General features: G+C 43.1%; 1 protein-coding gene across 1 annotated transcript; it reads right to left on the reverse strand.

Moving 5' to 3' along the window:
• Window positions 1-2,901: 2,901 nt before the first annotated feature.
• LOC149151371 (uncharacterized) lies at window positions 2,902-9,095 on the reverse strand. The gene is made up of 3 exons (XM_089443138.1): window positions 7,199-9,095; window positions 3,863-6,929; window positions 2,902-3,025 (listed from the first exon to the last, which is right to left on the reverse strand). Exons 1-3 carry the CDS (start codon window positions 9,093-9,095, stop codon window positions 2,902-2,904), a joined length of 5,088 nt encoding a protein of 1,695 aa, XP_089299264.1.
• Between the last annotated feature and the right edge of the window lie 2,983 nt (window positions 9,096-12,078).

Genomic DNA, 12,078 nt, shown 5'->3' on the forward strand with positions numbered 1-12,078 from the left:
GCCCCTCATGCCTCGATCTGAGCTCTCCAACTTGTAGATCAAGGCCTGATTGGTTAGTTCATGGGGTTTTGGCCCTCTCCTTGCACTACTCGAACTTGGGTTGAGAAGAACTGGAAGCCCCTCATCTCGAGTGAATTTGTTCCCTCTTTTTGTGGTAAAGGTTTTTTTACTTTTTACTTTGAGAACAAAACAGATCAAGGTATGATATTCAAAAGTGGATTGTATTTCATGGGAGCCCAAGGCTTATATCTGGATCACTAAAACCCTAAATTTAACCTTGATTGTGATATCTCCATTGCGGTCCCAATTTGGGTTAAGTTCCCATACTTGCCTCTTCGATATTTGGATGATGCAACATTTGGGTTGATTGGAAACTCATTGGGCAATTATATTGACTATGCAGAACCCAGGGACAGACTATTTTCCTGTGAAAGAATATGCATAGAGGTGGATCTGGATAAAGGATTTCCAACAAAAATAAACCTTTGTATGAACAACTCGTCCCATGTGCAAGAATTGGACTATGACCAACTACCTCTTAAATGCAAAGTTTTTCATGAATATGGGCACTTTCCTAGAGGTTTCCCAAAAAGAAAGTACCCCAGGAACAACAAGGAGATCAGAATGATCAATGGTAGTGTTGTCGCTCATTGCATTGTGGGTTTCAATTGGTCAAGGTTGCCCAAAAGCAGTGAATTTTGGAGTCACTTTACCAGGCCATAGAAGATCTTGGAGCTAAATCAAACCCTCTCCATTCCTAGTGCTCGGAAAGAGATTTCCAACGGTATATAGAAGTCCAAGATTGGACTTCTGGATCGAAAGTTAGAGCATGTTGAAGTTACCCATGGAAATCCTAGCAATCAAAGGAAAAAGCACCATAGGAATAAGGAAAATCGCAAAATCGGGGACCCGAGAACTGATCGCAATCGATAATTGGCTATCGGTAGGGTCCCAGGGCATACACTTATGGTTATTGGTAGTTCACAGTGTTGAACGCCGATATCACAGTCTCGCAGTCCCACCATCCCGCAACTCTGCAATATCAGCGATTGATAGATCAATGAGGTTTTGAATTAATAGACCTCTCGGGTTGCGATCATGTGATATGATGTGACATCACCAGGGAGGGTTGAAATTCACTTACGAAGGAAAGCATGGTAAAACCAAGGCAGGGCCACCCCCTTCTCTCTCCTCCAAGTGATGGTACGATGGTACGACATATCGACAATGGGCAATTCCACATCCCGCAATCCCGCATTATCACCGATCGCAGGAACAAATGGGCTACCTCGCCAAAAAACCTTGTGGGGTTGTGATTTTGTGATTTAGAATAAGATCACTAGGGGAGGTCGAAATTATTTAACAAAGGAAACCAATGCCAAAATAGGGCCGGGCAGGCCATTTTCTCTCTCTTCCTGGGGGCCACGTGGTGTAATATGATTGGTCTTGGTGGCTGATATGGCAGTTGATGTCATCAATGACGTGGAAGTACGAAGGACACGTGTCAATAAGTTTCGACATTTTCGGGGGTCCTATAGGCACATTTTCGGGTGACATGTGTCACCACTCAAGGGTGACTTGTGGTAAAGATAACGCCATCATGCATATCGGCGATCACAGCTGCCTAGGGGAGAAACTAAAGGAAAAGTGTATTCAGTGCCAGGATGCAGGATTCCAAGTAACAAAGAAAAAGGCCCTCGAATGCAATGTTTCACAGGTTCTATTTGATAAAGATTTCACACTTGGATTTCAGCTGATGCAGTAAAATGGCATCACTGAGGGCGATTCAAGTTATAAAAGGAAAATGCCCCCGCACAACTGTTGATAGCCTTAGCACCCAAAGGGCTAAGCCCCTTGTTCCAGCCCCTGGTCATATGAGGAAAGTCACACAAGGGGATATAATAAAGGGGGGCTAAGGGGGAAATAAAAAAGTTCTCATTTCGCCTGTTTTAGAGGTAAAAAGTCCATGACTAAGAGACTTCACTATTACACTACATCAAGGCACCGATAGTGCAGGACAAAGGTTTAAAGGGCATGATGGGTTGACAACTATGGTTTTAAGAAGAACAGGTGGTGCATTCAAAGTATGGGATGGGCTGATCCAGAAGAAGCCCACTGTGACACGGGTCCAGAGCCAACGCCGAATGAAATAAAGGTATAAAAGGCAAATGTTGGTGAAGCAGTATAGGAAGCCATGCTTTAAGTAGAACAACTCATGCAACAGAGATGATCACATGATGGACAAGGGGATCTTTGTATATTTTTCATCTTATGGTTATTTATTTGTTGTACTGTAACGTGCCTCCTTTCCTGAGGCATTTAATTCTGTAATATTTTGGGCCACAGAGCCATTTATGATTGAGATAGCTAATCGACTCAACAGCTGAGTCTAGACTAGAGATATTTTGTTGTAATGAATGTTCTTGCTCCCCTCTCTAGATAAATAGGGGAAAACAAGACTTAGAAAAGGTTCAGAAATTCTATAGAAAACACTACATGTTATTTTCAGACGGTATCTCTTTTTTTTTTCCGAAGAAAAAGCGAACTTTTTATTAAGAGAATAAAAAGTTACATTGCATATGCTGAGCATTTCCGTAAGTAGCTGCTTGCAAGACCAAGCATACAAAAACACAAAAAAGTCTCCTTTCTGAAATTGACACCAGAAATCAGAGCAGATTTGCAGTAAAACAGCTACGACCCGAGATGGACTCGTCTAAAAAAGACAGAGCAAAAGGCAGTAAATACAAACATTACATTTCAGCCTTTGGGCCTCCTCAACAGAGAGGAAAACAGCCCACAAAAAATATAGAACCGAGTTTTTGTATAAAGAGTCTGAGTGACATTGTCTATGCAAGAAAAAAAGAGATTATAGAACATAAATCAAAAGCATCAGCTGAAAGGTTAAAGATAAGGCGGCACATCTGATGAAACTATCTGTCCTTGACAATCTTCAACTATTTTCCACCCTCCCAGAACTTGCTGCAAACCTTCCTTAGAAAGCTTGTCCGCGTCATCATTGTTGTCCCTGTAGATATGGCATATGGAGAAAGAGTTAAAAGATGACTTTAATACCTGTATTTCTTGAAGCATGGGTTTCAATAATAGGTTTTTGCATGAACTTTTTCCATTGACCCAGTTTATAACATTGAGGGAGTCTCCAAAGATCTGAATAGTGAAGGTGTTTCTTTGGATTAGCCAACATAGGAGCAGTCTTAAGGCTGATAATTCAGCGAAATTATTTGTACCAGACCCCAACCCGACAGAAGCTTTGAGGGAGTGGTGGGCATTAAGGTGTATGACGATTCCTGCACCTGCTGAGTTGTTTTGGGAGGCTCCATCAAAAAACGCCCAAGGAATACCATCTTTTATTTGGACAGTTTTGACATGGTTTTGAGGTCTTTTTTCTTCAGGTTCTGGGATGGAAGCGTAAATGGATACTACTTGAATGGCTGTGATGGAGGGCGGGGTACCCTTATCTTGAAAGATTGATCTGTTCCTGGCCAGCCAGACTCCCCAGCAAATGATGGGGGGGAGGTTCCTCAGGTTCCCATCCGGATAATGCTGCCACCAGCTTGACCAAGCCTCGTCCAGATTCCCACTTCCCCATTGAAACTTTTTGTTCATCAGCATTTCTACCTCCCTCCAAATTTTTACTGTTTCCGGGCATTGAAGGAACAAATGGGATATTGATTCCTCTGCTTCTTTATAGAGGGATCATCTCCCCGGGCCATACATGAATCTAGCCTGGAGGATGTCCCAAGTAGGAACTTTTCTTCTAAGGAGACACCAGAGAAAGAGTCTAGCCTTAGCTGGGCATTTGAGCTTCCAAATATGTTTGGCCCACCACTCAGGATTCACCCACCCTTTCCTGGATTGGATGAACTTGTATCCTTCTTTTGGGGAGTAGTCGCCTGTTTCTCCGTGGGCCCATATCAGGCTATCTGGAGAGTCTGATATTCTAACATTTGAATGAACAAGTTCTTGAGTGAAGGAAGACCATTCATTCCACCACCTCTGATCGAGCTGCAAATCCTCACCATCTTTCCATGCCTGGCACCAAATGCTCGAAAGTCCCACCTTTTCCACCTGATCTAGAGTAAGGATGTTTTTATCTTCTAAGTGTCTAATTAGATCAGGTGAAAGGGCGAAATTTTCATTGCAGCCAATCCACGGGTCTTTCCCAATCTTCAGATTTCTGCCATTCCCAATCTTCCAAGCCAAACCTTGTTCAATAACCTTGAACGAAATTACTGTAGCCTTCCAAATCACAGATGCATTCTGCAAGTTCTTGACAGGGTTCCTTATCCAATCCTCCAAAGGCATCGGGTCTATATATTTCCTTCTTATCACTTTGGTCCATAGATTTTCCATCTTTATCAACCTCCAGCCCGACTTTGCTGCCAAAGAAAGACTGAAATCAGGAAGATTTTTAATCCCCCAGCCTCCCCATTCTTTGGACCTTGCCACTTTGTCCCAACCCACCCATGGGAGCACTTGGTTTTCCTTTGAACCGTCCCATAGAAATCTACTGCAAAGTCTTCTAATCTTTTCCAAGATCCCTTTGGGGACCCAAGTTAGAGCAGCCCAATACACTGGGATAGCCAAAAGAACGGACTTGATCAGTGTCAAACGGCCTGCTCTCGAGAGCCATTTGAAACTCCAATGAGAGATTCTGGATTCTATTTTTGCAATCAGCCAGTTCCAGTCCTCCTTCTTATATGCATTTGGCTTTAGCCAGAAACCCAAGTATTTGAAAGGGAGATCCAGGGAACTTGGCTGGAAAGGTAGGACCGATTGAAGCCTTCCTCTCTCCTGAACTGCCAGGCCTGTCATTATCAGCTGGGATTTTCTATGATTTATCTGCATGCCTGTTGCTTTCAGAAACAGATCTAGAATAGAATTTAGTTCCTTTATTTCAGAGAGCTCAGTATTTGTGAAGATCAATATATCATCAACAAAAAGGAGATGAGAGATAAAAATATTTGTGGCTACCTCAATACCTTTTACCTTCCCCTCTCTTCTGGCCTTGTGGATCAATTGGCTGAGACCTTCCGCAACTAGTAGAAAGAGCAGGGGGGACAAAGGGCACCCCTGCCTCAGACCCCTTTGCCCTTTGAAGAAAGGGGTGGCTGCTCCATTGACGAGAATTGCATAGCTTACATTTGAAATACAACCCATTATCCAACTGATAAAAGCAGGTTTGAAGCCAAGGTGAGTTAGCAGCATCCTGAGATATAACCAATTTATCCTGTCATATGCTTTTGATAAATCGATTTTTATAACAGCACCCTTCTTATTCTTCTGCTTCACACTGTGCATAACCTCCTGAGCTACTCCGATGGCTTCATGTATTTGTCTTCCCGATAAGAACCCAAACTGTTCCAGTGATATATGTCTTGACAATACAGGTTTGATTCTGTTTGCTATCACTTTTGCTATGATTTTGTATATACTATTACATAGCGAGATTGGCCTGAAGTCTTCAAAACTTTCCGGGACTTCCTTCTTTGGGATAAGGGCTATAAACGTGGCGTTAAAAGGACTATAGATTTCACCTTTTTTCCTGGCCTCCTCCACCACTTCTGTAATTTCTGATCCTATTGTTTCAAAAAAGTGGAGGAACAGCTCAATGGACCAACCATCTGGTCCAGGGCTTTTCTCTTTTGCCATGGACTTGATTGTAGCTTCCACTTCCTCCTTGGTAACCTCACACATAAGGTCCTCCGCTTCATCCTCCTCCACGAATCTTGGGAAGCATTGAGTTGTCCTTATAACCTCCGCAATAGTAGTTGCTCCTGGATCTGCAAAGAGATTTTGGAAGTGTCTCTGGCCTAAATCTGACAGAGCTCGAAAAGTCTGCACTTCCCTACCTTCTTCATCTTTTAGGCCCCATATAGTATTTGCCGATTTCCTCCCTTTGGCATAATTATGAAAGAACCTGGTATTTTCATCACCAGCTTTAAGCCAGATTGCCCTACTCTTTAAGCGCCATTCTTCTTCTTTGTCCAGGAGGAGCTTAGTTTTAAGCTTCTCAAGATGGAGAATTTTTTCTTTTGAATCCTGCGACAGATAGCCCTCCCCCTCTATACTTTCCAGCTTTTTAAGTTCCTCACTGATCTTAGTGAGTTCCTCTTTTTGTGCTTCCTTCCTATCCTTTGCCCAGCTTATAGTGGCTTTCTTCAGTCTTTTGAGGTTTTCCATAAACCAGAACCCTTTATCCTCTGGTGCATTGGCTTCCGGGTGCTTCCATGTTTGCTTGAAAAGATTTGAGAAAGACTCCTCTTTGAGCCAAGAAGAATTGAACTTGAAAGGGGCAGGGGGCTTGAGGGGTGGGGAGGAGAGTTCTAAGAATATAGGAAAGTGATCAGATAGCCCTCCTTCTTCAATCCATTGTCTGAACATAGGAATTTTAACAGCCAGCTCCTCATTTATAAGAAACCGGTCAAGCCTTTTTGCCACTCTAGCCTCCCCAGTTCTCTTGTTCCTCCAAGTAGGCTTTAACTTGAGTAGATTTATGTCTAGGAGGTTATTGACCGAGAACCTATTTAGGAAGAAGTCTGACAGGGGGTCTTCTTTGGCTGAGGGGCCCCAAGCCTCCACTCTCCCTATAGAGAAATTTAAGTCCCCTCCCAGCACCAAATTTTTGTCCTTTAAAAAGGATTTTGACATCAGATCATTCCAGAAAGTTACCCTATCCTGGCAGGGCCCATACACATTGCAAATGGAAAGAGGAAAGGAGAGTTCTGTGGACTGAATTTCCATTCCCATGGCCTGTTTCATCCCCCACAAATTACTGACCTTTATCCTTCCTTCCTTGTAGCCAATGGCCAAACCTCCAGAGTGTCCTTCTGAATCTAGTGCTATGAACCTCCATCCAGGCATCAAAGCATTTAAGGCAGCTTCCACCTCTATCCCTCTACCGAGAGTCTCTTGGAGAAAAAGGATATCAGATTTAGAGTTAAGAAACATCTCCCGAAGAACCAGTTTTTTAGGCTTACTGGCTAAACCCCTACAGTTCCATGATGACAAGATCATTTGATAACCTCTTCTGGGGGTTGCACTGCTCTAAGTGCCCCTGGGATAGATTGCTGTTTCCCATCTGCTACATCAAATTTTGCTTTAATCTATGCCATGGAAAAATTGGATTTCCTACCTCTTTTTTTCCTGGAATGGCTCTAGGAGGGAAGAGGGCCAATACCTCCTACAGAGACGGGGATGATAGGCTTTTGGTCGTGGGAACGAAGATTATAAGGGTAGGAGGGAGGGATGGCCGAAAGCCCAGGTTCCAAAGAAGCACCTTCACTGTTCAGATCAAGGGAGGGTAGGGCGGCCGAGATATCTTCTACACCAAAACCTTCTTTAATTTCTTTACAATTTAAAGTATTATCCTTTATATTTAAAGAAATAAAATTTTGAGAAGGGGAAGGATCCATACAAACATCCATAGGTTCTGTATTATGAACTGGAGGAATATATGAATCAGAACACATACCCATTGCTTCTTCAGAAGGTTGCTGAGGCCTTTCAGATGGCTGTTCCTTTGCGGGTTCTTTCTCCAGTTCGATTTCCTTATCCAACGGGGTGACCTGATTGTCCAGATGGTCTTGTTCCGTCGGCAACACTTTCATTTGGGCTTTTAACTCCTTATCAGCATCATTCATCTCTGAAGAGAGGTTCTGACCTTGAAAGTGATGGTAAGGGCTGTAAACGCTCTCCCACTGTGCCGGCTCCTTTTGATATCTCCGCCTTCGCCTTCCAAGGGGACACTCCTTTGCCAGATGCCCGTAATCGTGACACCTATGGCACCTGAAGGGCAGGTATTCGTAATCCAATAACTGCTCAAAAACCATATCCTTGTATTGCAGGTTAATTCTCTTTGCAAGACCTTTGCCGGGGTTTAAACTAACAAGGATTCGAGCCATGGCTTGGTCCCGAGTTTGAAGGAAGGTCATGTCAGCTTCCAGAAAGGTTCCCAGTCTATCCCCTATGGCTTTGAACACCGCTTCCGTCCATAGAAAATAGGGCAAGCCCGGAGCCCTGACCCAGACAGGGTATACATCAGTTTTCTCTCGTCTTGCATCGAACAATGGTGTCCATTTCTTTAATAGGATTGGGATGTTCCCAATCACCCAATTTCTAGCAATAACCCAATCGGCCGCATCTTTGCTCTCAAATCTGAATAGAAACCATCCTTTTGCCAGGGTTGAGGCTTTGAAAACTCTTTTTTCTTCTACCGTCCAGTTCTTTTCTCCCCATTCTTGCAGAAAGCTAGAAGAGAACTTCTTCCCTCTAGCTCTTCCCACCAATGTGCAGTCCGCCACCTCCAGAGATTCTTCTATACTCACCTCCATTCCTAATACCAAGTTACCTTCCAGCTCCTGTTCACCAATAGGTCTATTTTTCTTGCGCTTTTCGCCTCTTTTCCTCCCACCAAAATCCTCCTCCCAGGCCTCTCTATCTGCTTCGACCCTTTGTGAGCTAGGGTTTGTAGGAAAAGTTGCATGAGAGAGAAGAGGAACCTCGGTCTCTCGGAAAGAAAATTCAGGAGGGGGAAAGGTTACCTGTAAACCCGGGATCTCTGCATGTGTTCCCTCTTGAGACTCTGAGAAAGCTGCTATCGCTTTATCCGGCCGTCCAGCATACCCTTTTGGGGTACCCAAGTCTTTCCCGATAGAAGCCCTTGTTATAGCCGATACTCTACCGGTCTTTTTCTCACCCGACCGCTCTGCACTTGTGATGAAATTAACAATGTCTTCGAGACCCCCGGATAGTACTGGCTCTTCGAGGGGCGTATTTCCCTTGCTACCATGGCTCGAATGGCGGATGCTTACATGTAGAGCACCTTCGCCCAGACTGGATGGTTGCTGTGCGTCGAGAAACCCTTGCTGTAGAAACTCGTTCTCGTGGAAACCTTTGGTCAGTTGAAAAAACGATTGTTGAATCCTATGTGATTCTGGCGAGAGGGCACCCGTTCTGCATGACCCTGACTCTCCAAAGTACCTTTCGATGTTTTTGGCTATCGGTTCTTTTCCCCAAACAGACAAAATGTCTTCCATTACCGGATCCAAATCCACGAGCTCCTTGGAATTTACCATAGTTACAAAGGCGGATTACAGTGAAAAAACGGAAATGAGTTGTCGCCAGCGCTAATGTCAAAAGGGTTTTAACCCTTATTCCCAACTGTCCGCCCGATCAAATGTGGTTTACCTACAGCTGCCCGTTCCGCCTTGACTGACTACTGCAAACGCCTGTGAGATAGTTCAAACTGCCTCCGGTCGTCGCGCCCAACAGTGGCCCATACCCTGATCAGTCAGGCCCCGGCTCTAACCAGACCCGCGATCGAAACCTACGCCTTCCCTTCATCGCTCCAGCGAAGAACCTCACCTTAGCATGACTTCGGGTGATTTTTTCGACGGTATCTCTTTATAACACATATTTTTCAGAATATCAAGGGAATGGTGGTGATTCCCTCTTCAAGAATTATAGTATGTGTTCCCTATGTTGAAACACATTTTGTGTTCATATTTCTTCTTTGTATTCATGCAATTATAGCTGCTAGAAATATTTCAAGCTTCCTTGTAGATTTATTTGTATTGATATGTGAATGCAAGTGCCTTTAATTATATCATAGATTGACTTGTCTCAATATTGTTGATGCATATACCTACGTGGACTATTGAAATCATATCTTTAAATATGTAACACATGAATCATAACATTCAACCCCTCCTTCATCCATTATTTCTGCTTGTAACTCAAATAAGTATAGAAATCCTTAATGCCTCAAGCTATATGTGTTAAGTGTAGAAGTCTTGAAGCCTTATGCTCTATGTGATGAGTTTCTCCTTCAATTTTTCCTCTCTCATATGCTCTGCAAAATCTTATTAAGTTGTAAGCCCTTGGACTACTTGACCTACACTATTGTTATGCATATTTTTGAGATCTGAACCTGTGACGAAGTACCAAAAATTCATGTCTTATTTCTTTGGATAAATGAACCAACTGATTTCCTATATATATATATATATATATATATAGAACGTAAGTGATGTCTCCAGTTTCCTGTAAATCATTTGAGACACACCAATCTAGATGTTCCCAGACAATGGTCTTGTAAACAATTTGAGGTTGTTTCTAGGAGCGACAATAAGTAGCAAGCGAAAAGGAGAAAAGTAACCAATCACTAACAAGTCTAATCTACTCTGGCACCTAAAATATATCCTCTCAAGGATAGCTAAGGCCAACGACCTACTCGTCCCTCCCCACACAGTGCTAGCATCACAGGCAACTCTCGTAGGGAAGGAAACTGTTATACAGTCTCCTTTGGCACCCTAGAGGAAGATGAACCCTCTCAACTAACAACCAAACATCCTCCTCAATAGGAGCATGCATCTTCTCACATCCCCAGTAACATCCCCCCTAAATTCCTTACTTCAACTGAAATCTTACATAATAGCTCCAAAGAACACTCTGAGGAAGAAGATGATGATTTTATTTCATCAAAGGAGACTGGCAGATGCGTAATCAATGCTAGTTTGGGGGACAAAAAGTCAGCAAATGATTAGGTGATCAAATTTTAGCTCAAAAATGAAAAACTAGAAAGTCTTGAAATTGGCGTCAAGTCGAAGTGCTCGTCGTTCTGAATCCAACAACATTGTTTCACCTCAATCTAACACCGTATGCTCAAGTTACTATGTTCTGATTGTTTAGCCCAACAACTCAAAAAAGGAGCATGTTATTGACTCATCAGCTGATTCGGATTTTGTATTGCTAACATCACCCAGGGTGACTGTGCAGGTACAGACAATCGAGTATCCTCAAGTGGTAGGTTCTGGTTCATCGATTTTTGGTTGTTTTTGATTGGTTGGGCATGGACCAATGAAATGGTGCCACATGGCCCAATCATGGGCTGCCACGTGGCACCCCAGAGTGTATTAAATTTTTTGGTATGGTTGGAAAGAGCCCCAGGCAGGACTCGAACCCCCAACCTCCAACGTAACAGTGTAGGGCTTTGTCATTAGGCCACGCGGTGATTCCTAATATGCATGGAGTGAAGCTTCTATTTAAAGTTTCAAAGGCGCTCATTTGGGGAGAGGGGTTGGGCTGCTAGCCTCGTCCCCCAGTCACGACCATGTCATATGACTCGGTGTTAATGTGGAAAGTACCAACAATGAAGGGGCTTAGGGTTTGGCACAACCCTTGGTTACTCGATCACCACAAGACCACAGGGATTTCGAAAAGGTGCAGTGTCGAGGGGGCTCGGTGGAAGCCCTAGGCCTAGGTCATATGGGCCAACATAAAATCCCGTGTGCAGAGTAAAAGGGGACCGGTAGGTGTAACAACCATACTGAAAATTTTATGTAATAATTTAAATAAAGGAAAAAATAAGACCACGGGTAAGGGACACGTATTCCAAGTTGAATGTTGGGAAAATTTATCCTAGTGGGCATCACTAAATGTGTTTATGGTTAAAGGAAATTGGCACAGGAAAAGACATTAGAAGGAAAAAAGGCATTTTTGGCACATTTATTTATGAAAATAAAGGAAATTAGGAGAAAAAGAAGGTAAAAGGTCACAGGTTGCATGTGAGGAGGAAATTGAAGGAAAATAATGGAAAATGAAGAAAATAGAGACCTCAGTAATAAAAAAGCATCTGATGATCAGTTAGAGGCCCTTGGCTTAAGCTTAGTCAGTGTTAAGCTCTTGATCAGTTCAAGTTTGGAGCTCTCTCATTATTCTCTCTCTCTCTCTCTCTCACTCCTAGTCACTTAGAGTTTTATTGGAGCACTTTAGCTTTGGATCAAGGAAGGAAAAACAAGAAAATGGAAAGGAAAGAAATAAAGGATCAAGGAAGGAAAAGCAAGATCAAGCAGCTTTAGCAGGAATACTTGTAGGTAACCTTTTGCATGTGTGACTTCCTAGATGGTTTGGACATGTATGGATTTGCATGTTAGTGTATGGTTCTCTTGCTTTCAGTGGCATGTTTTTGCCAAGTTATGACAGTGGTTTTCAACCTAGCCTTGCCTTTTTCTAGATGCCATGGTATGTTGGGATGTTTATCCTAGTTTTGAGCTTTGG

This window comes from Pinus tabuliformis, chromosome 9 (assembly GCF_031772625.1).
Source record: "Pinus tabuliformis cultivar Carrire ecotype Pingquan chromosome 9, CPIR1, whole genome shotgun sequence".
NCBI classification, from domain to species: Eukaryota; Viridiplantae; Streptophyta; class Pinopsida; order Pinales; family Pinaceae; genus Pinus; species Pinus tabuliformis.